This window comes from Prunus dulcis, chromosome 5, assembly GCF_902201215.1.
Source record: "Prunus dulcis chromosome 5, ALMONDv2, whole genome shotgun sequence".
NCBI lineage: Eukaryota > Viridiplantae > Streptophyta > Magnoliopsida > Rosales > Rosaceae > Prunus > Prunus dulcis.
In genome coordinates, this window is record NC_047654.1 from 12,912,118 (window position 1) to 12,939,913 (window position 27,796).

Here is a 27,796-nt window from a genome sequence, read left to right on the forward strand (position 1 = left end):
TGGGTAAGTCTTCGGGTTTATTTGTTCCGTTTGGGCTTCATGGGCTTTTTATTTTTGGGCTTAATGTTAGTAATTTTACCAATTATAGGAAAACTTTATTGGCACCCAAATGTTTTCTTTAGAGACCCAACATAGCTTTAAATTCCTACTCTCTTTAAAAGAATTTTATTTTATTTTAATACAAGGCAAAACTAAAAAATAATAATTTATTGGACCCTCGTTTAAAAGGGATACGAGTAGTGGGATTCGGATCTTCTACTCTAATTTTCTCTATCATGATCCATGAGTAGTGTGATCGAAGTTAGTACAATATTATATTGTAACAGAAATTAATTAATGTTTCTCCTAATTAATCATCTTTAATTGAAGTTCCTGCTGGGTTCTTCTTCGTTGCCATTAGCTGGAAAAGCTTCTCAAGTAGCTCAGGGCAGAAAACCCTCAACCAGAATCCGAACTTCACCCAAGCTGGCTCTGTCAGGTACATGTCTCCACGCCAAGCCCTGTCCACAATTGCCTTTGTGCACCCTTCTGTTGACTTACTTGGCATCAAATTTGAACGAACCTAACACAACACATATATCATCACATACACAACGCAATCATGAAATGTAGCTTCAAATTCATTTCAGATCGAAACATCAAACGAAACCACGTTTAATAAGGGTCTAGCTTTTAAAAGCATAGTGCCAAAAAAGGGTGTGACAATGACATCTAATTGACTAATATATACGCTCAATAATTGTAAACAAAATGAATGTGACTCGTGTGGGAAAACATTTATGTTCATAAGCGCTTCTCACAAAAGCACTTTTATTATAAAAATCTTGAAATTTTCATAAGAAGTCCAAGCGCTTCTATGGCCTAGAATCACTTTAAACATTTTCTGCCAAATGCTATCAGAAGCGCTTTGGTTGTCAGAAAACGCTTTTAGCCCTCCTAAAAGCACTCCCAACGAGTTATCAACTAGAATTCTAGCCAAATTCAAATATAAATTTGGAGGATATATTTAGGGCTCATTTGTGACTGCTTCTCTAGAAAGCACTTATGCTCAGAAGCGCTTCTAACAAAAGTGTTTTTATTAGAAAGTTGTTGAAATTTTCATAAAAAATCGAAGTGCTTCTTGAAAAAGTACTTGGGAGTGCTTCCTAAAGAAGCACAGGATAGGTGCTTCTCCAAAAAGCGCTTCTATGGCCCAGAAGCAAGTCTAAACTTTTTTGCCAAATGCCGTCAGAAGCGCTTTCGGTTGTCAGAAAGCGCTTTTAACACTTCTAGAAGCACTCCCAAACAAGCCTTTAATTAATGGAAGAGTCCCACATGATTTGATTACCTGTGATAAAAATTGGCTGCTTCCTGTCATCTCAGACTCAATCACTCCTGGGCTCACAATTGTTATCCCAATATCAGATCCCAGTTCAGCCCTCAATGTCTCAAAGAAGCAAGTCAGTTGCCTGAATTAGCCACCAAATTAATAACCAATTAGCAAAACATAATTAACATTAACAAGGGTGTTAGATAAAGCAAACTATATACTATAAAGTCATATATATATATATATATAATTTCTTACATTGTAGAAACCACACTTTGGTGCAGAAAACCATGATGCAAATGAAGAAATTACAACAATCTTCCCTTTGCTTTTTCTCAAGTATGGAAGTGAGAAATGGGTGCAATAGACTGAACCCCAGAAATTTATGTCCTACACATCAAAGTCATACATGAATTAGCTGACAGCCTTCTAAACTTGAAGCTTAATTATATTTGAAGGGCCTAAGCAAGGCTAAGTGGGTTGATTACACTTTTATGGTCACAAATTTCAACAGAACAACAAATCATATGCATGCATTTAAGTAGAAAATAATACCATGATCGAAACCAACTTAGAGAATTGGCCTTGTGTCCAATCTTCAAACGAGCCAGCTTGCAGAACCCCGGCGTTGTTCACCAAATGATCCACTGTTTTTGCACATAAAAAAACAAGGAAAAATAAAAAAACCATGCATCAATTAATTAGCAGCTTTGATATTCATTTTGATTTTGATAATTTTAAAAGCCAAAAAGCATAATTCGTTTTGTGAGAAACTACTCACATTGGCCAAAGTGATTGACGGTTTCATTGACAAGTCGATTGCAGTGTTCAAGAATTGAAACATCAGCTGGGAGCACAATGGCATCTGGAGAGCCTAGCCCTCGAGCTTTATCGGCCACTGCCCGAAGGCGGTCCTCTCGTCTGGCTGCCAACGCCAGACGAGCTCCTCTCTTTGCATACTCATATGCCAAATGCTTCAAATTAAGAAGGAAAACATTGGATAAGATATAAAAAAAGGTACAAAATAATAATATATATGTATATGTGTGTGCGATTAATTTGTTACCTCTCCAATACCTGAAGATGCTCCGGTGATGAGGACAACTTTGCCGCCCATGTTTTCAATGGATTTTGATCGACGCATGAAACTAATAAACTTGTAAATGAGAAAAAGTGGAAGAAAGAAAAGCAATCCAGTGAATGTTAGTAGAGGGACTGCTACGTTCAACACTTTGTGAATCAAATCCATAGCTGCCTAGCTTCTTCTCTCTAGCTCCTTTGCAAGTATTTAGTCTGAATCACAGAGAGAGAGAGACAGAGAGAGAGAGAGAGAGAGAGAGAGAGAGAGAGAGAGAGAGAGAGATGAGAGGGATCTTGTTGAAGATTGCCATTATATTGAGGGAATGAGGTTAACGATATTGGCAAATGCGCATCCTGCGCCACACATTTCCGTACAGTTAATGGAAAATGTTAATATATTTACTAATTACTCGTTAAGAACAATTATATCACAATTACAAAAGTGTTCATTCTAAATCACAAGAAGTGAGTTGGGTTGGTAATAGCAGTACTGAACCATGTTCGATTCTCAATCAATTTTCAATAGTTAATGAAGTTTGATTGGCAAAACGACTGTGAAATAAACTGAAACGAATTGTGTTAAAATCTCATATTCAAAAGAAGTGAATCTCCACAATTGAGCTGGTCCCTCCATGACTGTCACATGGATTGCCAATAGTTAGGCTTTGCCAATAGTCCCCATGTACATCTGTTTGGCCTGTACAACACGTGGCATGCCCTGGTGGAGCCACCTGGCAGATCACGAAATGCACACGTCTACACATATGCTGGCAAATATGTACATACATAGACAACAGTTCTGAGACCAAAAAAGCATCTCCTTCATTGGCTAAAAACATAAAACACAACACAATTTTAACCATATAGAATCCAACACTCATAAAACACAACACTCTATTTCACATAATATACAAAACCCTAAATCCACCCCAAGTAGACAACTTCAATCTGTCTTGACTTCAGGACTGTGGAGGGTTTCAGGGTAGAGTACGTTCTCGGCTCCAGTGTAATCCAAGATCTTCTTGCTTGGTGCTTCTTTGGCCGAAGAGCCTGGCCTTGTCACGTACATCAATCTATAACCCCACTCCAGCAGCTCAGGGCAAAACACCTTCCATATATATGTCACCCCGAACCATTCTGGCTCTGTCAAGTACCTGTCCCCACGGCACACACTGTTCACTATTGCTTTTGCACACCCTTCCACTGACCCAACTGGAGTCGCACTTACTTGAGCCTGCACAAACAATGAACATTCATATTTACGACGATAAATCTTGTCCCTAAATTCAAGCAAATATCGAACGATAATCAATGGCTTAGATTCACAGTACGGATAGATGTTAATTAATCTTGACCTAAATTCAAGCAAATATATCGAGCCATGATCAATGATGATTTAGATTCACATTAGCTTACATCTCTCAAGTCTTGATCCACTATCATCTCGCCGTCATCACTCATTAAAAATTTGCCTTGGGTGAGCTCAGACTCTATGTATCCAGGAGTTACAATTGTGATTTGGATGTTTGGACCAAACTCAATCCTCAGGGTCTCATACATGCTTAACAGAGCTGCTTTACTTGCCTGATCAAATCATATATTATATAACCAATCAATAATTAATGAAATTATATATATGTATTATGTACAGTACAAACATTCTTTCTAAATATTTGGGTTTCAAAGACTACTTACATTGTAAATGCTCTGCCTTGGTATAGGCAACCACGAAGCAGCGGAAGAAAGAACCACGATTTTACCTTTACTGCATCTCAGATGTGGAATTGCAAAACGGGTCGTATAAACTGAACCCCAGAAGTTTGTGTCCTGCAACGACAAGTCGTTTCAACCTCTACTAGGAACAATTAATATCCCAATTTAGGAATCTTTTTCTTTGGGCAGAGCCCAATTCAGGACTTGGGTTACTTAAAAATTGATGGCTAAAATTAATGGAATGAGAGCAATTACCATGATGGCTCTAAAATTAGTGATATCAGTTGCTTCTTCCAACCTGCCAAGTGAAGTGATCCCAGCATTATTCACCAGATGGTCCACTGCATCACCTCACCATACACATCAATTAATCATGCCATTAATTAATTCTCTTTGATAAAATTAGTTCATTTAGAAGTTGTACTTACACCTTCCAAAGTGGTTGATTGTTTCATCAACAATTCTCTTGCAGTCTTCAACCTTGGAAACATCAGCACGAACCATAAGAACATCTGGGGAGCCACGGTCACTTGCTCGATCAACAACTTCTCTCAATGAGTCCTCTCTCCTCCCAACAAGAACTAACCGTGCCCCTCTTTTTGCATACTCATAAGCCAAATGCTATCAACACAAATAAATAATATATAAGTAATTAAGAAGAATTAATTAACATGTTACATTATTATAGGGTTTTAGGGTTTTAGGGTTTACCTCTCCAATACCAGAGGAGGCACCGGTGATGAGGACCACCTTTCCATTGACGTTTTCACTGAAAATGGAGCTCAACACAGAGAGGAAGGACTTGAAGAGATAAAAGGGTGGCAGGAAGAGGCAGAGGGAGAAGAAGGTAAAAGGGGGAGCTACAAGATTCAAGAACTTGTGGATAAGATTAACACCCAACATGACTAATTGATGACAACAGATAAAGATATTGTTCTGAGATGTTCTGAGATTTTCTGAGATGATGAAGATGGATTTGAAAGCTATCTGTTTGGTTGGGGGTTTCGTTGTATATAAAGCGAGGCAAGGCATGCAGATGTAAAGTAGAAGAAGGTGGTGGCACAATGGCACTGTTCCATGGCATGGCAGCAATAGGACACGTGGTCTAGACATTCCTCGGGTGACGGTATAATTTGTCTTGGTGCTCCTCAATATTGCCGCCTCAGAAGGATAAGAATAAAGACAGAGCTGGGATTCTTTGGCCATCTCTAGTTATGGGTTATATCTCAAATGTAGCCCTAAAATGATGCAAAATTTATCTCTAATTATGGGCTTAATAAAATTTTAGAGGGCCACCTTTGGCCATTTAGTCCTCCAACCGGGCTACATGTAGCCTGACTTTGGTATAGGTCAAATTTTTTGTGAGCCCCATACATGTGCTTTTGAAAAAGATAAATTATCAAGTGTGAACAAGAGCACGAATTATTTCGTATAAATACATATCCAATAGCAAACATTAAAAGTGTTGACGTCATTGATGATGTCAAGTGGATATATATAATTATAAAAAATTACTGATCATGACTGTTGGAGCCTGAAAAATTATGCTTTCAATTTTTAAATGTTTTCAATGTTTTAAATGTTTTCAATTCATGTTTTCACACATATTTTTTAAATGTTTTAAATGTTTCAATTCGTGTTATTTAAGAAAAAATTATAAAAAAATTTAGAGTGCTGTTAAACGAACCTTAAAATTAACTGAGTACACCCTATGATCTAAGTACAAACTAATATTTTAATTAAAATGTAAAATTAACTAAGTACAGCCTATAGAACTACCAAAAATACCCTTGATACACCCTAATACTTGTAGCATTATTTTATAGTTGATTTTCAGCTTGATTTTTTAATAGTGTTTATAAATCTTTGACTTTTCATATAGATTTATGCTTTTACTAAAATTGTTGACACTTTTTTTGCAATTCCAAGTTCTTACAATCATCATCTCTTTTGTTAAAGGATTTTTCAAGGAAGAAGTAGCTTACCTTTAACATTAAGGAGCAAAAAGATCACAAATGATGCCCACAATACAGGACTGCCAACAACATGAAGAAACAATTCAGGATATTTGTACTCCAAACTAAACAAGGCAGGATTGGCTAGTGAAATCTACAGCTGGTGATGTACTAAGAAACACATGATAAATATTGATATTACCTAACTCCAACAACGACCTTGAAGTCGTCCTCTTATGATCTCTTGATATATTTTTGGAAGTTAAACTCACTTCCTGGACCTAAATGGACCTGAACATATGGCATTTCCATAAATGGGATGACACATTCAATATGGAATTCTCAAAATTTTCAAATTGATGAAACTCAGAGTGATGAATCCATTGCGCACTGTTAAGTAGTCAGAGTGATGAATTCAAGTTCATTAGTTGCAAAAGGGAACAAAGAGACTTTTTAAGTCAATTTCTTGCCAATTTCTGTACCTTTAGCCTTCCAAGCAGCATTGTGATGGCACTGTATAACACAAGAAAGACTGCCAAGAAGAATATGAGGATGTGCAATTGGTGCAATCCATTAATTGATATAAGTGGCTCATTCCCAAGAATCAGATTAGCTATCATCCACATGACTGCTTGTTAGTTCATATGGTGATAAAAAAAACTATATGGACGATCTTTGATTTAGAAAAGTGTTCACCTAAATAGAAAACAATATAACAGAAACGTGGAGAGGGTGAAATTCTTGGAAAATCTTAACGTTGCAGATCCATGAGAAACATGTGGGCTAACTCACTAGGACTCAGCTACATACTAATGAATTCATTTTACCAAGTGTTAAAAAGTATTATACATTGAATTGGTTAAGGGATGAACAAGTTTAGACAGATCAAATTTCAGTGTGATTATTTGTCCAAAATACATCCCCACCTGTCCAATCATATTGAAATTTTTCAAAGAACTCATCTATGGTGATGTTACTCTTACAATTTTAGTTTGGTTAGATGTCAGCAGAATTATTCCACTTTCTTTTTCTTCTTCTTCTTCTTTTTTACTTCTTTTGCAACTTAAGCCATGCGGCCTCTTACAGCACCCAATACTCACCAGTTAGCCCATTGCCATGGCAAGGAGAGCTCTAGGGCAGCTACTATTCATGTGAATAGTGGCTGCCCTAGCTCCCTCAGCAAAATGTGTTTCCAGCAGTTTAGGCTTGCCATGGCAAATACTATTCATTTTTTTGTTTTTTTTTCACAACTTTGTTTACCTAAACAATATTTTTGGATAATATTTTATTTTATTACTTGTATTAGTTGATATTTATAGAAACAAAAATGTATGAGGATTTGGTGTTAAAAGTGAAGAGTATTGGTTGGTATTTATAGATACTGGCGGATTTATGATTTTTTTAGCGGAGGTGCAATATTGACTAAGTATGAAAAATGATTTTTCGGAATAATCATTTTCTCAAGATAATTTTTTTCGGCTTTTATTCCTTACACATTAAATAAGAAAACTTGATTTTATGGGATTTTAGTATGAAGTATATATTGACTTAATGAGCCATCATTTTTAGCCTAAATCGTATTTTGCACTAAAATTGATTTTTCATATTTTGATTTGGTGAGAATTTGATTTTCTAGTATTTTTATTTGAATCCAAATGGGGAGTACTTCCTTATTTACATTGTAAACTTAAGTAAATGGAGTAATATAAAAATAAATGAAAGTAGAAGGACAAAGACATTTACTTAAATGTTGAAAATGGAAATAAGGTATAGAGAAAAAAAAACAAATCAGTAATTTTCTGGTATTTTTTTTCCATTTTTTTACTGCACAAAAATTTGCTGCCATTGGATTGCTAGAAAAAATCTGATCGAAGAGCCTAGCGCGCGCCACGTGGACAAGGGCACTGTAGCGACGTGTGCTGACGTCAGCTCAGCCCGCAGGCTGGAGCTCAGGCCAGCCCAGTTTGCTGGGCCCCACTCCTTGCCTTAGCAGAATTTTATTACTGGAAACACCATTTTGAGTTTACCTCCTCTTGGACCCCTTGCTGAAAATGCTCTTATAGTATATGCAGGGCCCCGGTGCCAAACGTAATGGATAAGTTAGTTTTTAGGCCTCATGGGCATTGAACCAACCCTTAGGGTTCAGACCAATTCAATTGTTAAATCCATACATGGCTACCACTCACAAATTCAATATGAAAAAAGATATAAAATATATACGATATTTCACTTTCTTAATCATCTTATGACCAATTCTCTACTGTCAATCAAACTGCTTGAGTCCAGTGGCGAGGAAGAGGATATACTAACAGTCTTGCATTTATAATCAGAGGCAGCAGCTAAAGATCTTCGGTCATACCATAAGAGTCTCCGGTGACTAGTTGTTGAGTCATCCTCATCTTTTACAGTACATGGCAGCATAGTATCTGCAACCTTGAGTGGGATGTAGATTCTGGCAATGTCAATTCCATATATCCTTTTTGGTCATTTTATATTATAGTAAATCAGTAATTCAATATATACTTTTATAGTATGATGTATTCAGTTAATTTTATAGTTCGTTTAGGAGAACTCAAAATTTAATATGTGTCACTCAAAAATCATAGCTCGAAAATTTATTAAGATTTCCTCAGAATAAGACGTGTCACGTGGACACAAAATCTTATCAAAAATCTTGTCATATATGGAATATTGTCTCTAAAGACTAGTTTAATTAAATTAAATAATACATAGTTGCGGAATGTATGAGTGTTGTACTATAGTTTTTTTTAAAATAATAAAATAAAAAAGACCATAAAATATAATCCTGCATGACTGGAGATGGAAAAATTTAGGCATGCACTATTCTTTAAAAAAATTAATATTTTAGAAAGCTAAATTTTTAAACCTGGACTACATTTAATCTTATAACTGGAGATGGCCTTACAATATTGGATGATTGGGTTGGGCTGATCTTGGGCTTGTATTAGTAAGCATTGCAGTCCCACGTGTACTTCCAAACCCACTGCCACAGGAATTTCAGAGAAGGGAGAAAAAGGTGACTTTCGTTCGTCTAAAGATACTAACATTACAAAAAGTTATCGTCCAAAAAAAAAAACATTACAAAAAGTTATATAAGAGCAGAAGCAGCTGAAGCTTGGATTTTGTTGGAGCTTTAAGCTTTATGGCACCTTGAATTGAATCAGATTGAGTTTTGTTGTTGAACAACGTTCGTTGCTGTTCAGATCAGCAGAATTAATTCCGTCTTTTTAATTCTAACACATGTTCAATCTCGTTTGGTATACAACGATCAAGACACTAATTCAATTTAATGAAAATAAATAGTCCACTCCAAACCAACGAAACACAGTAGCTTTTCTTACCAAGTAGTATAGGGCAATTGAATATATACTTGAACAAGGAGTCATAAATTTACATGCAAACATATCACTATCTTGTTACTAACCGAACCGACCATACTGGTTGGAAAAACATAAGAAAAAAGAGTACTTCTTCAGCTTTAATTGCTACTAAACCTATAACTATTCTGAGTTCATTTTTCACTGTTACAAAAGCAGTTATCTAGCTCCAATTCAAACAGCCTTCTTTCAGTGACCCTTGCAATAAAATCATCAGCTCTTTGGTTCAATTTCTGATCATCATCATCATCATCTTCATCTTCATCTATATCCTCTTTCACCTTCACCACTACTTCCTCACTTTCTTCATCCCATCCTTTCCCTTCTATAGCTTCTTCATCTCCACAAGTCCTCTTCAGCAGCACCTTTTCTTCCACAAAAGTACTCAGATTCTTAGGTTCCTTTTGGTGGTGGGTGGAAGAGCTCTGAAGGGTTTGGCACCTTTTCATGCTTTCATATTGGTCAACAATATTAGATGCAGAAGAGACTGTGGAAAAGATTTTGGATTCTCCAACGAGGGCAACAACAATGAGATTGGCTAGTATGAACACAAACTTGGAGCTCAAAAACAGTGAACTGATTTTTGGGACAGAAACAAAGACAAAGGCCTTCATGGAAGAAGTTAAAGAGGGAAGCCATAAAGGGCTAAAACAAAACAGACTGCAAGTTAATGCTGTCAAAGTATAAAGGAAGAGATTGTTGAAAGGCTGGTGATGCCTCTTGTTGTGCTTGTGCATTGCTTTGAACTTCAAGATCTTGATGGGATCCATTTTTGCCTAAGGGACTAGAGGTAATTCTGATGAGTCAGGAGAATCTCAGAAGAACAAGAAAAAAGATTGAGGGGGTGGTTTTCATCTGCGGACCATAGAGCATTTGCAAACACTGGTTTATATAGTGGGTGAAATGGGGTTACTTCTGTAATTAACATTCATCAGATTATTACTTTATATGGGAAGGTGACTCTTGTAAAGTCGTGGGAGATTGATTGGTGTTTTATTGGTTACTTTTGCTTCTCAGGCTACCTGCTTTTGCCCTGCTTGCAAATTTTTATTAATATTTAGTAACAGAATCTCAGAATACTATGATCAGCTTCACTGATGCAACTAAGGAATGAGTTTGAGCCCTCGATGGTGTTTGGGGCTATAGATAGATTCTCTTTGTTCATGAAATTTATTAAAGGAGAAGCAGTCCACGTAGAAAGCATATGCATAATTGTATTTCCCTTCTTTTTCCTGGACGTTTGAGTGAAGGCTTTGTTGGCTTTTTGCTCACATAATTCCTCAACTAGATGGGACATAGTTGAGTGGAACAAAAAAGGTCACCGGGGAGGGGTGTGAGTAGGAGTGATTATAGAATACTACAGTACAAGATGTAGTATGTGACGATATTATAACATGTGTACAAGATGTATTACGTGGTCATACTATCGTAATATTTTGTAATTTCTTTTGTGAGTAGATATTTAATTATTAAAGTCATACTCCATCAAAATGATCTCCTGTTTTCATATTCAATTAAATTTACACCAGAAGAGAGTTGTATACAAATCATGCTTAATTATAATCATTTTATGAGCACTAAGTCATGGTTTTTCTTTGCAACTTAGACATTATTGAAAATAGCTTTTTTAGGTCATGAAAGCGCCAAGGCCGTTTAGATGAAATCTAGGGAACTAAAAGCAAATCTTATTTTATATTGGTAGATATGAATACTCTTTCTGCAGATTGAGTTGAGTAAATTACCCAAGTGACAATGCGCCCATCTTAAGTTTAAATCTCCTCCCTCTAAATTAAAGTAGTTTAGACGATCGTTTTTATATGAATAAAAATAAAAACAAACAAATCAACACCCCCTCCTTTTCCTCTCACTTTTTCATTTCTGTTGAGTATACGTGTATGATTCCTCCTTCCTAAGATAAAAGGAGATTAGTGCTGTAATCCAACATGTATTTAGTCAAAGGAGTTCAAAATTATCATTTGTTTCTTGATAATTTAAAAACAACCCAACTTGCTTGATAATTAGTGCTTAATTAGTTCTTAATTCTTGGTGCCTAAAGAACCGAAAAGCTTTTCTAAAAGTCGGTAAATGGATGCGGATGTGGATCGTGTGGATGCCTAATCTAATTACATGGTGATTCTTCCTTGCTCAGCCCACATGCCATGCATGTGATGGAAGTGTACAGTGTATGTACATGTATACAGTACACCAGAGTACAAAGCAACCAAAATATTCCCACAAAAAATGAAGCCTTTAAAAGTTAGCACAACTGGAAAATTAATCCACAGATTGATTTGAATTTGATATGGGCTCAAACTTGAAATGCTGTTTTTACTTGTTTAAAATGGATGGTATCCCAATTCCATTCACACACATTTTCATGGTCGGTGCGAATCCCAAAAATTATGGGAGGCCTCGGGTGCCATTTTATAGAGGGTCTTTTACCTTTTTTTTCTTTGTTGTTTGTTCTTCCTTTCCCTTTTTTTTTTTTTTTTTTTGTGGTTGTAATTTGTGACCATTTAGTTGCATATCTTGCAACATGGAAAGGAAAACAATTTCAAGCCTAAATTTTTTTACCTAGTTTTTCTCAACCCGTGAAGGGCCTTTGCATCACACAGTCGTTTTCTTTAGGTTAAAAATTCAAGGAAACATTTAAAAAACACTGCACGTTCTAATGCATAAACCCTGTGATTTAAACTATCGCTTATATTTTTTTTCTTTCTTTTGGGCTATTTTCACGAGCAGCCCACTTCAAACCAACTTCATTAGGCCCACTCAAGTTAAAGACAATTGATTATAGCCTTCCTTGCAAGCCCCAAAAAACAACACACCTACCTAACCAATACAAATCAAACTAGCCTCCCTTCTTTTTAAGCAACGCATTTTATGCTGGGCATGTGTGTGTGTGAAAAAAAACCTTCCACAGTTATTAGTGGGGGTTGAAAAGCGGACACGGATGAGAGAGAACAGAAAGTGATATAACACCGATTTCTGATAACATGTGTCTCATCTATATTAGACATCATGAAGAAAGGCCACAAAAGCCCAAAAAGTCATCAAGTTGTACATTGGAGGAGGTTAAAGTCAAAGTTAAAAACAACTAAAGTAAAAGGCACAAAGGTGAAAAAGAAGACGATGGTTGAAGAAGCTTCACTCTTTCACACCAAAAGGCAAGCCTCTTCTTGCTCTGCCCTTCTCAATAAGCCTCCTGCTCCCCCTGCTGCCCATAACCAAAAAAGGATCAATAAGAGATAATTAAAAAATATTGTCAAAGTCTCAAAAGAAGGAACTCACATTCTTGGGGGTCATGAACTGCACAAACTTGTTCTTTCCTTTCCCAGTGGGGGACTTCTGGGAGGATTGAGGATGATCTCTCCCATCTCTATACCTCCTGAGCTGCTGTCTCACATATTTCTCATACAAGAAAGCTGCACCTTGGAATTGTGGAAGAACCAACCATGCCACAAACACAAGCTTCACTTCATACCAAATTGGTAACCTGCAAATTCCATTTTCCAATCATAAACTTAGTTTCTGATAGTATCTGTGTATTCTTGAAGCTTTTATGATTTGTTCTTACCACTCTAGAGCTGGTTGGATTACCATCTCCAAGAGAGTGAGGAAAGAGTAGATGATCCAATAAGCAAGCCACTGCTCATCATCTATCTTAGATGTGCTCTCTATGGCTATCACTGATGCATATCTATAATCAAACACAAAAATAAAAAATAAAAAAATAATCAAGAACAAGTTCATCCCCTTATTGGGTTTTATTAATATAATGAAAAAAAATGCAAAAACAAAAAAATAAAAACTTGACACAGAGAGGAGCTGCTTACAAGGGGTAAAGCAACGTCACCACTGGCCTGCAAAAAAATTCCAAGAACATTGGGAATTAGATAAACTGATAAAGCAAAAAATTAATACATGTTGGAAAGAAAATTGACCAAAAAAGAAGATGAAAAAAGCAGTAAAAGAAATTAAAGTCTTACCCTGCCAGTGAATGAAGTTGGGTAAGCATGGTCCAGGCTTTTCCCATTGTTCTGTTTCTCTGTCTTTGTGGGTTCCAAAAGGAGAGAAAAAAAACACCAAGAAATTAAATTGAAAGCACAAACTAAGAGGGATTGGTTGCAGAAAACTGGGCCAGTGAGAAAAGGGTTTCACTGTTCAGAGCTGGAGAAATGAAGACAATTGATGTGATTTTGGACGGTGGTTGTGGGGTGTTTGCTACATGTATTTATATGATAAGATGAAGAGGACACGTGGCAGGAGAAGAGCAAGTATCGGATTCTGCCTTGGACGTGTCGATGTGGATTTAGCACCGCCCAATCGCAATCTAGAGGCTGAAAGCACAGTGTGGTCTCATCAGGTTGGTCAGGTGTGTGTGTGGCTGGACTGGACTGCCTTGGGCCCTGCCATTTCCCTCAAATGACACAATGGCTTTGTTCTTTGCCCCAGACACAAGCCACGTGTCATGTTTTTTCTTCTGTTTTTTTAGTCGACGTCGGTGACACGTGCCGGAGGATGACGATCCAAATCTAAGTAGGGTTAGGACATTGCCTTTTCTTTTTTACATGGCCGGTCCAGACGGATTATCCGAAGGTGGGGTAATGATTTATCTTAATCTTCTTGATGGGGTTTGTTAAATATTTAATTTGAAGTTTTGATTAGTGTCAACTCTCATCCATTGCATCAGATTCCATCATGCTTAGGAGAGAATTTATCATCTCACGTTTTGAATGTAACAGTAACGCAATGAGTGTTATAGATACAAAAGTATACACTCGGTTGTAAATACGATTCTCTTTAGGGCAAGATTAGGATTTTAACCCCCTACAATGCAACTTATTTGGTCTATGGTCAACAACCATCTTTGTGGGCTAAATCTGATTTGGGTTTCTGATGACCAATGCGCTGCATTACCAAGGATGGAAAGTGGGCTTTTATGGAAGTAGAATAAAAAACGGTATGAAAATTTCATGTCTTGCTTGACCAAACATTTCTGTCTGTGGGCTTTCTTCTCGAGTCTAAGTGTTGTTTTTGTTAACGAATGCTTCTGTATTCCTAGCAATCTCAAATGCTTCTGTATTCCTAGCAATCTCAAATGCTCTGCCTAGCCAAAGTTGGAAGGCAGATTACCAAAACAAGGCTTATTGTTTAGAGGTACCCCTTTTTTCTTGCAAGAACATAATAGTAAGACCAAATTAAACAACATAATCAATGGTAGAGTTGCTAATTAATCCAAATTACTTTTCCCCAAGTTATCTATTATTAAAAACTACCTTGTAAACTTGCACAAAAACACCACTAATTACATTGGCGTGTAAGCCATTGGTGCAGGCCCTCCACATTTCTCCCCCACCCATTGAAGTGGTTGAGCTGAAATCCCATGCCCTCCTCCATTTTAAGACAAAATCTTCCCTTTGTCCTGCTAATAAGTGGTTACACCTACTACAAATATTTGACAAATTTTCTTTCTTCAACAAGTGCTAAAAGCTAGATCACCCTCTTTTATCAAACTTGAAACTTCGCTGGGTTTATTTCTTTCAATATCTCTGATCAACCAAATGAGCGCTTAGAAATTATGGCATCAATGGCAGCAAGAACTTACAACATTGCTACACTATGCCTTCCAAGGGACATGTGCAAGGCAGAGAAGAATGAGATGGCCACCAAATTGGGGTTTTATCGTTCGAGGCGTGTAGCAATGATCACAAGCAAAAATGGAAAGTTTTCAGTGAGAACCAGCGCTGGAGGAACTCCTAGAAGTGTGGAGACAATCAATGGAAAGGTCAATGGGGTTCATGTGGGAGAGGGTACATTGTTTGGAAACAAAAATAGTACGGAGTTAATTAAAGATAATGACATTGATGCACCTGCTCATTCCTCTTTGCATGGAAATTTTGTTGAGGGCAGGTTTGTATATAGGCAGACCTTCGTAATCAGGTCTTATGAGATTGGACCAGACAAAACTGCCACCATGGAAACGCTCATGAATCTCCTTCAGGTCCATTTTTTTTTCCTTTTTTACTCTTTTATGTATCTGTCTGAGAGGGATGGCCCTTTGTAATTTTTGCTCATTGTGAAATTAGTGAACATACTGTCATTAGTTAGGAGAGTTTAATCATGAAAGTATAGAGTTTATATTTTCATTAACTATGAAAGCCACTGGTTGCAGGAAACAGCTCTAAATCATGTGACAAGCTCTGGCCTGGCTGGAAACGGGTTCGGTGCTACCCGTGAGATGAGCATCCGGAAGCTTATTTGGGTCGTCACCCGCATCTTCATTCAAGTACAGAGATATAGCTCCTGGTATGTGATGCCATATTATGTGGCAGTTTATGTTTTTATTAACAACTAGACATAATAATTGATAATAATGCACTAAAATGGGTTATGTGACAGGGGAGATGTTGTTGAAATAGATACTTGGGTGGATGCAGCAGGCAAAAATGGAATGCGCAGGGATTGGATCATCCGAGACTACAAGACTCAAGAAATCATTACAAGAGCTACAAGGTCTAGCTTCTTCTGCTTAATTTATAATTTATCCAAACTTAAAACTCTAAATAGCTTAGCTGACCTCCAATTTTTTTTATCTGTCATGCAGCACTTGGGTGATCATGAACAGAGAAACAAGAAGGCTGTCCAAGATTCCAGAACAAGTGAGACAGGAAGTGCTACCATTCTACCTAAACAGAGTTGCAGTCGCCACTGAGAAAAATGACAGCGAAAAAATCGACAAGCTCACCGACGGCACTGCAGGGAGGATCCGATCAGGCTTAGCAGTAAGTCTAGAAAAATATAAGACCACCAAACTATCAAACTAATCAAAATTTCATGCAATGTTGGTAATTGGTTAGCATCTTAATATACTAACAACCTACTTTCTCTTGCAATTATCCCAGCCTAGATGGAGTGACATGGATGCCAACCAGCATGTAAACAATGTGAAATACATTGGATGGATTTTGGAGGTAATACATAACACAAGCTGCTCTTACATGCAACATTTTTCATTTTCATTATGTGTTACTAAATCAAAATTAATTTGTGTTTTATTAAGCAGAGTGTGCCCATCAATGTGTTAAGAGATTATGATCTCACAAGCATGACATTGGAGTATAGACGTGAATGCAGGCAATCAAACTTGCTTGAGTCCATGACAAGTGCAACAGCAAGTTTGGCTGAAGACTCCAATTGCAAGAACAACTCCATCAACCGTTGGCCCGACCTAGAGTACACGCATCTGCTTCGGATGCAGGCCGATAAGGCGGAGATAGTACGAGCACGAACAGAGTGGCATCTCAAGCAAAAACATAAGTTGCACTGATTTCAGTATGGGCAGCAGTTTCAATTTGTGCCCCCCGCCCCCAACACATCGATTTCTCTTCAAGCCTTTTGCTTTCCCCGCTGATGGGTTCTTTTAGGTTTTTTTTTATAATCACTGTTTGGCTTTAGTGTGCTGTATTCATCAGGCTGTAACAATGTTTTGCAAGTGCACTCCATGACAGTGCATAGCTTGGGAGGACTTATCTTCTAAGGGAATGACATATTCACATACAATTTCAGTAATTTATCTGATTTACTAGGAATGTTTTTGAGCAAGAAATGCACAACTATAAGGCCGGGTAACATATTTATATGTATATTTATGAGCGGGGAGGCTATAATGAGGAGTTTAAAGTGAGGAGGCTATTTAAGGAGGTCAATCTCACCATGAACAAATGTAAAGAAATCATGGGACTTAAACATTTTAAATGTTTTGATGGTGGGATTGGCCTCCTCAAATAGCGTCCTCACTTTAAACTCTTCATTATAGCCTCTCCTTATTTATGAGAAGGCTGAACTTTTGGAAAGGCAATAAGGCCCATTCGTGTTACCAACTAGACCACAAATTTAAAAGTCACTCCGTCTTATTATTCCACAAAAGTTCGGTTTCAAGTTTAATTGACAACCGTAACATGTTATGTTATCAGATTATCAATTAGAACTTATATAAACCATTTTTATCACACATAGAATCAAATTAACGGGGCTTTTTTTTTTTGGGTTTGGAAAGACAACGAACGAACCCAAGCCAAACCCTAATTTTGTTCATCAATTTATTGGGCTTTATGGTTTATCCTTCTTAAAATGCTTCTCTCTTTCAAGTTCAGGGCTTATTAGAAAGCCATAATGGCCCAATATGGACAAATTAGCAAAGAGGTGGGCCCACCTAAATAATCCCCTTGTGGGTCCTGCTATTCTATCTAGATATCTAACCTCACAATTATAGGGTCCAGCTAGGCTGCTAGGTATACATGGTGGTACATATTTCCAATCGTTCTCAATTTCTTTGCTCAGACAAAATCATTTCTTTGATGAAACGCAGACCAACCACGCAAACCCCAAACTTGGAAAGAAGGAGAAGCAAGGTGGAAAATGAGATGGCAAAAAAAAAGAAAGATGAAGCAAGCAGCACTTCATCTTCATGAATCATGAATCATGTCCAGTCCAGTCTAGAAGAAGAACCATTATTTTGTTTGTGTCTCTCTCTCCAACTTTTCACACCAAACAAAACCCTTTACGCAAGGCAACCCCTCTCTCCTCAACCCACCTCCACCCGATTTCTTTGATTCGTCAACAAAAAACTAGAGACCCTTTGTTGACAAGAATATCCAGTCAAAGCCTGCAATCAATGAGGGCCAAGAAAAAAAAAAATTTCTCTCATCTTCTTGCAGCTAAGCTAACCATGAAGATCCCATCTTCTTCATCGATCACATTAAACAATTCATCTTAATATCATATTCCAGACAGTTTTGGGGTTGGGAGCTTTTTAACATTTTTTTTAATCATATGGTATTAATCTAACACTTACCAAAATAAATTATATGTGGGAAGAGTTATTATATAGTACTTTGGCCATTTTATGAATCTCATTTTTTTCCATAACAACCCATTTGTAGAGGCAGGCAGCGCAGTTAATTATACTTTAATAAGTGGTCTACCTCTCTTGCATTATATTTTATAAAGTCTTAACTAAGGCACCACTAATTAATTCATATATATATATATATATGTGTCTTTTATTTAATACAAATGAGATTTGACGATAAATAAAAATTGAAGAAAGCGAGAATCAAACTTTCTCATTGCGCAAAAAGACAAATACTCTTTAGAGTGACATGATTTAATCTAGGTGTTACAAGAATGACTTTGACTTGTAGATCAGTAATCTCATGTTTGAATCCCTCGATGACAACTTAGTAGTGTGTGTGTATGAAAAATTCCTCCCTCTCTATTATAGTTTGTTTAGACTATCGATTGTATTAAAAAAAATCAATATATTTTTAAAATTTGTTTAATCAAACAATAATATAAACTAGTAATAATAATAATTAACAATGGTCACACTGAGACAGTAGCTAAAGTAGTTACTACATTCTCGTGAAAGAACATCAAATCTAGCGTTGGGTGTGTAATCTTTTTTCTACTTTATGTGAAGGTACATGCTACAACTAGCTATGACATCCTTATGAAATATTTAAAAGGCTTATTATCACAAAACGTCCTTAAGGTTTATGAAACTATCAGATTGCATCTTTAATATTTTTTTTTGTCATTCGTGGTCCTCAAGGTTAGTATGCATGATCACAAATGGTCCATACCGTTAGGTTCCGTCAAAAAAACTGTTAGTTTGCTGACGTGGCATATATGTATATCACAAAACATCCTTGAGGTTCACAGACCTATCACAAATGGTCCTTATGAAAATTTTTAATTTTTTAAATTTAAAATGTTATTTGTTTTCTTTTTAAAATTTTATGAATTATAATTATTTTAAAATATATATTAAATTTTAAATACATGTGACACTATATTATTGTAGATGTTGGCTCCATATATATGCCACATCAACAAACTAATCAAGTTTTTTAAAAATAATTTAAAATTCATAAAATTTAAAAATGAAAAAAACTAAAGGTTTAGGGTTCATAAATGGTCCTCAAGATTAAAATCCTTCTATAAATGATTTTTTCATTTATAAATAATTTTAAAAAGAAAACCAAAATTTTATGAATTTTAAATAAAAAAATAAAAAAATTTCATAGGGACCATTTTTGTGATAAGTGTGTAAATTTCAAGGATGTTTTGTGATATATATGTATGCCAAGTCAGCAAACTAACAGAGTTTTTGACAGAACCTAACTGCATGGACTATTTGTAATTGCACATACTAACTTTGAGGACCATAAGTGACAAAAAAAAAAATTAAGAATGCAATTTGATAGTTTTGTAAACCTTAAAGACGTTTTGTGATAATAAATCTATTTAAAAAGCACTAGCGATGACATTGATGGTGACAAGAATCCTATGAATACTGACACAATATTCTTGATCAGTGATGATGGAGATAATGTTTACCCCTTCCAAATCATCTTGTCTCTAATCAGACGTTTTCCCTATGAAATGCAATGTATAATTAGAGAGATTGATAGAAGCACAAATAAATAAAATATTTGGGTGTTGCAATTGGCTAAACAAATATTAATCATTACCAATCTCATCCCAATAATATTTCGATCCAAAACCTATGCTCTTTTGCATCTCTGTCCAAGTTCCAATAAACAATATGTGGCTTTCATTCATGCCACGTTTTTCTTTTAAACTTTAACTTTGCAAAGTGTTACAATCTTTTCCATCTCCATATTTACTGAGATTGTGATTTCTTTGAGGCCTCCGTGTGTCATAATTCATGCATGTGGTACATAATGACGGAGGATTGTTAGGGTTAATTATGTGTGAGTACGAGACGCTTACTCAGCATTGTTGACCAATCTGCGTCTACACGTCATTGACGTTAGTGTTTTTGAAAAAGATATTATCTTAGTACTTCTAATTCATTTCTTTCTATCTTTAACAATTAAAAAATGTAGACCAGTATTTTGTTTAGTTGAAGTTTTATTGATTTTGTTGGATGATATTTCAAGTATGATTCTTATAAGTTCGAGTTCAATGCTAGTTTTAGATATCCCCAACGAAAATAAAATGAACTTTTATCTCTCGTGATGGACAATCGAACTCGAACATATGGGGGACAAAAATGTAGCATCTTGGTTGCCACAACATTAGAGAAGGCAATGCAGCATTGAGTAATACTAACACAATTCAATTAAATAGGTAATTTTGCAAGGTTAAATAAAAGATTAAAAAGTTAGGAACGCGAGAGAGTGATACATGGAGACAGAAAAGTTAGTGAAAGAAAAAGACAAAAGTGGAGGAGTACAGAATAATAATAAAATATATAAAAGCAAAGAAAAATGAAAAGAAACAGTTGGGTGTCACGTGGGTTGGGCAGTAAACAACGTTGGGCCCATCACGTGGGTCCCTATACCAAGCCATCAAGTTCCAAGTTCCCAATCCATCCATACAAATGAGACAAAGCGCCTTCGGTCACGCGCTCCGACAACGTGTGGCTTTGAGTTGGACGTAACAAAGAATGGAATATTCCGATCACGTCACGCTGACGCAATACAGTCTCCAGTTGCCTATAGCTCCAAATGCCCCAAACCGTGCAATTATATATGAATTGTTTTTGGTTTCATAAGATGATCTTAAGAAGAAATCTATTAATTGTTGAACAGATAAAATGATAGGATGAATTGAAGATGATGGACAATAATGCTTTAATTCAAAATGAAAAATGTTTGGAATTGTTGATTAAACACATACTGCTACACGTCATAAGTTATCGATGATTAATACGAAAAAATTATAAATAAAATGATACCACCTATTTGAGTTTCGTATCGCTTTTGATAATTGAGTTGAGAACCATATATTCTCGTCTCAATTTATGTGTTTACAACTCAAGAACTATCTCACTTAACATTCCTTGATCAATTTGAATCGGTTATTTTGAGATTAGAACCTGAAGATAAAACAATGAGAGTAGTTTGAAATTGAATAATGTAGTAATAGTATGAACTCTGTTCGTGACATAGCAGGCTATTTAATCCCTATCCACTTCCTTTAAAGAATTTCTTGTCAGAGACTAGTGTTGTTGAACTTTCTTTCAATCAAAATCCAATTCATGATTGAAGAGAAAATAAAATAAAAATAATCAAAATTCATGATTGATGCGGAGAAAGTTTGATGTTGCTTGAGTTGAAAGGCATCGTCGCACCAAAGATATATATCAAACAAAAGAAGGGCTCTGTACATGCATACGTACATAATCTGTATGTACATACGGCGCTGCATGAGAGTACGACACAACACTAACAGTAGAAGTAGCAGAAGTTATATAAACTCCAAAGACTACGTACCCCAAGATGATGACTGTAGATAAAAAGATAGGAAGAAGAAACTGAATTTGCAGCGTTTTGTGAATCTCATATATATCATGTTGTTGAATTAATATGCATATCTTTCATCATCATCATCATCTAGTAAGATGATAGAAAAACAGTGACTCAGAAACTAAAATTTAAGTACATCAAAATTCGAGCTTCTCAGAGGAGCCCAGTATCCACCATCCCCACAGACGTCTCTGACAAAAAATTTAGCCAAAAAAATCTTTTTATTTATCCTGTCTCTCTTTCGCTGAGATATCTGGTTAAAAAGAAAAGAAAATTTAGCAGTGAATAAAGTGAAAAACAATTATGGCACTGGATTTTCAATGGCCCACTCATAGTATTGGCAGGACTGGAAGGTGGGTCGTCAGTATATACATATACTGCTAGTAATGCAGGTGAATATCATGGGTTCTTACCACAAATTCAGAAAATTACTTTTTTTACAGTAAGAAACTAATACCCTTTTCACCATTTTCACCTACCTCTCTGTTCACTTCTCATTGATTTGGACAAGAAAAATATATGATGTTTTTTCATTTTAGTTATTTATTAAAAGGTGGTTGGTTTTTTCTAAATTTGGAAGAACAAAACTAAAGGGTGAGTAGTGAGAATTTAGGTGTCAACTGGTGTGAGAATCTGCCTATATGCTAGATTGGTGCCTACATTGCAATTCTTTTTTGTGCACCACAAGGCCTTTTTTGTGAAAGCAAGTGTGGTTAGGTTGGTACATCTGGATATATACTAATGTGCTGGAAATTGTTTTACAAAAAACTCTGTATAAAAAACCATGCATGAGAAGCTAAGATTGAAAGTTTTGTTTGGCAACTCAAGGGAAAGGGAAAGAAAAGACAGAGAAAGGGACTACCAAGGTGCTTCCCATGTTGACATTATGAAATACTTGGGAGAGAAAGGGAAAAGGGGACCTTATCTTTCTGAGGGAGTGGCAATTACACAACTTTGTATCACAACTTCTCGTGAGAAATCAACACATGCTTTCCCCATTATGAGCAAATGAAAGTGAAGCGTGGGACAAGGACATATTCTTACTCTAAACCAGCACAACCACTCTCCTTCCCATTGAAGTTTCACTTTCAAATTGCACGTTTAATTCAGCTTATAATTTTTAGAAGTTGTAATTAACTGTTATAAATTATTAGATTGTGATCGTCCAAACCTTTGATCCAGTGAAATTTTACGAAGTTTCATTTCATAGTTCTACAACTAAAGATAAGCTGATGACATAACATGCTAAACATATGATCAGAAAAAGATAGCGGCATTTTATATTTTAATAAATATTATGCTTTTGTGGACTCGAATTCAATTAGGACCAAGAGGTTCTTCACTTGGGATTCTTGAACCCCTTACCTAAGAAACAAAAACAAAGAGCCCTAGCTGGAATGATGAAATTAGCATGTGAGGTGTGGAATCTGTTGGGCAGAAGAATATATATCAACCAGTCGCTCACACACACACTTTTTTTGAAAAGGTCGAGCTACAGACCGTCCTATAATCTAAATATGAAGCCATGATTAAGCTGTATTAGCAAATGTTGGTACAGCTCTCGACATGCTACTTTCAACCTACGCTAATACCAAAAGCCATTCCATGTGCTAATATCCTTTACACTATATATATATAATTGACTAGTAGTCCTTGTGTGATTGATTGTGGTGCCATGAATGAATCCCTATTTGTATTATTTGGTCTCTAATGTCCCCCACTCATGCCCTCATCCCACTTTTCCTGTCAAACTTTGTAACTATGTGTACCGTCTCAACTACTTGCCCTAGTTTACTATCATTTTCGTACGAATGAAACGTTGCATATGTGTTAAAAGAACTATTATATTATTAAGTGATTAATTGAGATGGTACAAATAGCCCTTGTGATTAAAAATCGAAGAATATAGACTTGAGCAGTGAAATCCAGAAGAACTGTCTCATTTCTCAGACTATATTCCAAAACTATATTGCAGAATCGTTTCTTGTTGCAAGGATATGTGACGGAAAAAAGGTACCCAGAAACCGCTCAGTGGAACACGGTTTCTTGCCCAACTATGAATTTAATTTAGGATTTGAGATTTTTAAAGAAAACGTGGTCTTCCAAAAGTGGCATTTTCAAGATTTAGGTGAGAAATAATTATCATATAGTTTTGATTGAGGAAACCTAGATATGATCAAGAAAGGTGAAAGGGGGGGTAAAAATTAAATTCTTAGAAAAATGGAACAGAAAGGTAGATGCAGAGATGAAAAATAAAAAAAGAATCAGTTTTGGAAACAGGGCAGTCATGAGTAAAAACCAACTACGGCTTCAATTTGTCACAGAGGCTGGCCATAATAAACTAAGCACAGAAAAACACAAATCAAATCACCCCCAAATGGAATTTACATAAAGATTAGGTTGAGATTGGATCCATTTTGTCATTTTGGATGGCAGTTTATGCTAAAGCAATCTTGCATACCAAAGCTATACAAATCTTGGATCCACTTCTGAATGAAATGAATGCCGTAATCTGACTATATATTTATATGTATGGACCACCATATGATTAGAAACCAGCAATGTCCTTAAGCATCATACTCTGTATTAAAAATTGGAAATGGCATTGTCAACTAATGACTGTTTGCCCCAACCGAAAGATGGTCCACAGAGCTCAAAATAAGACAACTATTGGCATTCTTTTTCATTTTATTTATTAATTTATTATTGAGAATCAATGGTCAATGCCGAATTGCACATCTCACAGCCACTGTAAGTGCTAAAATATGGGAAACCTAAGGGTCTATGTTTCATTCATTTCAATCACTTTTCAACCCTCTTACCAGGCCTACAAGAAGGAACAACCACCCAATCCACTTTTTTTCTTTTTCTTTGGGGGATAAAAAGGCGATCGAATTTTATTAAATCAATACGAACAACAATACAAAAGACACAAACTCTAAAGATTGTCATCCCAATAACAAGGCATACATGAATAAAACTTTTCCAGTGACCTGAACCAGCTGAAAAAACTGAAACGATTTGGAGGTGATCACTCTCAAAACTTCCCAATCCACTTGTTTTAAAACAGTTATTGACAAGACTTTTACCCCAAGAAACTCCAAAATCTGGCCTGGCCAGATAAAAGATTTGGTTAAAAGCACAATGATTTGTATTTACATGTCATTATATACTATGATATAGTTATTATTATTGTTTTATATTATATATAACAAGTTACCAACTAAAAAGGTAAATACATGCAGCAGCAGCAGCAGCCTAACAAAATTCCACAGCTCATCTCTGTAGATAGATGAAAGTTCGGAGCAAGAAAGAAACTACATAGTAACACAGAGGGCACATGCAGATGCAGTAGTAGGCCAAGAACATATTGTAATTGAACATTTTTCAACCCATGTCCCCATTCTACCCTTGGCATTGCTATTTTTTTACATAACAGAGCAGGCATTTGGGTTCTCATCACTGAAGATCTGAGGTGGGTAGGCATACAACTCCATGGCATACCTTGGTGGGTAATAATAATATTCATTTTTCTTCATGAGCTCCACTACCTTGGTCTCTTCTGTGGCAGCTCCTGCTTCTGCAGCAGCAGCAGCATCAGGAACAGCAGCATCAGGAGCAGCAGCAGTAGCAGGTGGAGCTTCATCACCTTTCTTCTCTTCTGGTTTTGCCTCTTCATCTTTGCCTTTCTTATCTTTGTCACCTTCTTCACCACCTTTTTTCTCCTCTTTGGCTTCTTCTTTGTTTTTCTTTTCTGGTTCTTGTTTCACAATGGAAGCATGCTTCCCAGTCCTTTTGTGCACATACTCTACTAGCTGGGGTGGATCAAACACACCCTTTACTGTCACTTCTGAGCTCTTTAGATCTGGTTCAGCAGATTCCACCCCTAAAAGAATTTACACAAAAAAGAAAAAGCACAGAATGATGAGATTTTTGAAGGACAAAGAAAGAGATCTTTGAAGATTTTCAACATAAATTATATTTGGGTTTGGTGGGATTTGGTCTTGAATTAATGGAATTGAATTGACTTTAATTGGCCCTGGTTTATTGAAATCTAAAAAGGAATTTATTATTTAATTTAAGAAAAAGAATGTATTGACATTGAAACATTGGTCATGCTCATTGGTGAGAGAATAAACTCTTTTTTAAGAGACTCACAAAAAGAAAGTGATTTTTTTTTCTCTCTCTTTTTTGGGGAGGTTACAGATGCATTGCACAACTAATAAAAGTGCCGTTGATTGCCAACGCATTCATAGTTCAATTTTGTTTTTTTGTTTTTGTTTTTAACTATTTTTAATGGAAGGTAATAGAATTGCATGAACCAAGAGGAAGAAATGGGATCAAATCAAAGAAAATACCTACTTTTTTTCGTTTTTTTCTTTCTGGAGTTTCTGGAGAACAAAGGAAAACAAGGTTGAGCTTACCTTTCATTCTCAGAATGCGTTTCTTGATTTCTTGTGCACAAGCATCACAATGCATGTGAACCTTCAGCACCACTATGATAACCACAGGCTGCAAAATACCAAAACAATTGAACCCAACAAATTAATAAGAACCAAATCAGCCAAGAAATTAGAAATTTAAAAGAAAAAAAAAACTGAAAATGAAAAGGCTTGAGTGAACTGAGTACCTCTTCTTTCTTTTCCTCTGGCTTCGGCTGCTCTTTCTCTTCAGGCTTCTTCTCCTCAGCTGGTGGCTTTGGGATTGGAGAGAGAAGCTCAACCTGTCTATGACTCTTCCTCTGAACTCTCTCAAGAACCTTAGTTGGATCAGCCTTCTCACCCTTCACAACCACCTTGTGAGTCTTGCAATCTGTGCTCACATCTTCCACCCCTGAAATTAAAAACAAACACACATTAATCTATCAACCCAATAACACTTAACATTAATACAAACAGAAAACAAACCAAATCTGAAAGGCCGAACCTTGAAAGCCTTTGAGACACCTCTTGACCTTGCGAGCACAGCCTTCACAATGCATATAAACTTTGAGCACAATTTCTTGAGGTGGCGGTGGCAGTGGAATAGCAGCATCAGCCTTCTTCTCTTCCTTCTTTTCCTCAGCTTCAGGCTTTTTCTCTTCTTCTTTCTTCTCTTCTTTCTTCTCCTCTGCCTCTGGCTTCTTCACCTCCTCTGGCTTTTTCTCCTCCATTTTCTTCTCCTCCTAAACAAACACCAACCCAGATACACAAATAAGCCCAAGTAAACAAAAGATGCAGACTTTGAATGAAACAATCATATTTAAAAAAAATACAAAATACAAAACAGTAAAGATTATAAGGTTGTAGGACCTCCCCCATTGGTTTAGTTTTGGTTTCTAGTTTTACTCTGATTTAGTTTTAAGCACACTCTCTTGGTCTTGGGTGGAGCTCAGCTTTCTCTTTATGTGTGCAAGTGTAGAGAGAGAGAGAGAGAGAGAGAGAGTGGGCTCTCTTTGTGTGTGTATTAAACTTTCGAGTTTCTTGTAATTTTTTTCCTTCCTGCTATTTCATATTAAAACCCTGTTGAGGCCCATCAGATCTGGAGCCAAACCCCCACTCGGTTCTCTATGTCACTCTCTCTCATCTAAACCACACCCCCCCTGACGTGGCATTTTTAAGGGCCACGTGCTATGTAGGACGGGCTTTTCTGGAGATGATTATCATTTCCATGCTCTCTCTGCTTATTTGCTTTGGCTCTTTCGGGGCATTTCTGGATTTTTCTTGCACTTGTTTCTGCTCCAGCATTGCTCTTGTTGCTTTCACAATCTTTCCTCTCTTGCCTAGTCATGTTGGCACCCCCTTCATGTGTTGGACTTGGAGTTATTAGAATGGTGGGATGAATTTCGTGGAGTGAGTGGGATTAAAAGAATTTTATTATATTTGGCTGCAATTACTTGCAAATTACATGTATAAGTATACTCAAATGTTTCGCCGATAAAGATTCGATTACATAAGTAACGTCTGAATTTATTGTTCATTCTAATATTTATCCTGACACAACTTAACCACTCGTAAAACA

The 27,796-nt window shown here is 36.4% G+C and overlaps 6 protein-coding genes across 8 annotated transcripts; 1 reads left to right on the forward strand and 5 right to left on the reverse strand.

The window, feature by feature from the left end:
* Nucleotides 1–131: 131 nt before the first annotated feature.
* Nucleotides 132–2,588, reverse strand: LOC117628275 (11-beta-hydroxysteroid dehydrogenase-like 4A). Its single transcript, XM_034360692.1, has 6 exons — nt 2,376–2,588; nt 2,091–2,283; nt 1,865–1,956; nt 1,552–1,699; nt 1,328–1,443; nt 132–562 (listed from the first exon to the last, which is right to left on the reverse strand). The coding sequence occupies exons 1-6, from the start codon at nt 2,556–2,558 to the stop codon at nt 350–352; spliced, it is 945 nt and encodes a 314-aa protein (XP_034216583.1). The 5' UTR covers nt 2,559–2,588; the 3' UTR covers nt 132–349.
* Nucleotides 2,589–3,186: 598 nt separating this feature from the next.
* Nucleotides 3,187–5,156, reverse strand: LOC117628122 (11-beta-hydroxysteroid dehydrogenase 1A-like). Its single transcript, XM_034360494.1, has 6 exons — nt 4,814–5,156; nt 4,531–4,723; nt 4,358–4,443; nt 4,085–4,216; nt 3,806–3,973; nt 3,187–3,623 (listed from the first exon to the last, which is right to left on the reverse strand). Exons 1-6 carry the CDS (start codon nt 5,132–5,134, stop codon nt 3,333–3,335), a joined length of 1,191 nt encoding a protein of 396 aa, XP_034216385.1. The 5' UTR covers nt 5,135–5,156; the 3' UTR covers nt 3,187–3,332.
* A 4,280-nt stretch (nt 5,157–9,436) lies between these two features.
* Nucleotides 9,437–10,304, reverse strand: LOC117628642. The gene has a single exon (XM_034361132.1). It carries the CDS (start codon nt 10,223–10,225, stop codon nt 9,590–9,592), a length of 636 nt encoding a protein of 211 aa, XP_034217023.1. The 5' UTR covers nt 10,226–10,304; the 3' UTR covers nt 9,437–9,589.
* Nucleotides 10,305–12,411: 2,107 nt separating this feature from the next.
* LOC117627752 (HVA22-like protein e) lies at nt 12,412–13,678 on the reverse strand. 2 transcript variants are annotated; one of them, XM_034359982.1, is made up of 5 exons: nt 13,445–13,678; nt 13,292–13,318; nt 13,033–13,155; nt 12,747–12,951; nt 12,412–12,672 (listed from the first exon to the last, which is right to left on the reverse strand). In XM_034359982.1, the coding sequence occupies exons 1-5, from the start codon at nt 13,489–13,491 to the stop codon at nt 12,649–12,651; spliced, it is 426 nt and encodes a 141-aa protein (XP_034215873.1). In that variant the 5' UTR covers nt 13,492–13,678; the 3' UTR covers nt 12,412–12,648. The 2 variants fall into 2 exon arrangements, with proteins under 2 accessions (XP_034215873.1, XP_034215874.1); XM_034359983.1 differs by having other exon boundaries at nt 12,412–12,669; nt 13,445–13,677.
* Nucleotides 13,679–14,895: 1,217 nt separating this feature from the next.
* LOC117628034 (palmitoyl-acyl carrier protein thioesterase, chloroplastic-like) lies at nt 14,896–17,216 on the forward strand. 2 transcript variants are annotated; one of them, XM_034360385.1, is made up of 6 exons: nt 14,896–15,459; nt 15,631–15,764; nt 15,858–15,971; nt 16,063–16,240; nt 16,361–16,429; nt 16,519–17,216. In XM_034360385.1, exons 1-6 carry the CDS (start codon nt 15,037–15,039, stop codon nt 16,783–16,785), a joined length of 1,185 nt encoding a protein of 394 aa, XP_034216276.1. In that variant the 5' UTR covers nt 14,896–15,036; the 3' UTR covers nt 16,786–17,216. The 2 variants fall into 2 exon arrangements, with proteins under 2 accessions (XP_034216276.1, XP_034216277.1); XM_034360386.1 differs by having other exon boundaries at nt 16,522–17,214.
* A 7,686-nt stretch (nt 17,217–24,902) lies between these two features.
* On the reverse strand, nt 24,903–27,277 carry LOC117627899 (heavy metal-associated isoprenylated plant protein 7-like). The gene is made up of 5 exons (XM_034360199.1): nt 27,088–27,277; nt 26,723–26,960; nt 26,427–26,629; nt 26,221–26,308; nt 24,903–25,682 (listed from the first exon to the last, which is right to left on the reverse strand). Exons 1-5 carry the CDS (start codon nt 27,094–27,096, stop codon nt 25,225–25,227), a joined length of 996 nt encoding a protein of 331 aa, XP_034216090.1. The 5' UTR covers nt 27,097–27,277; the 3' UTR covers nt 24,903–25,224.
* Nucleotides 27,278–27,796: the final 519 nt, after the last annotated feature.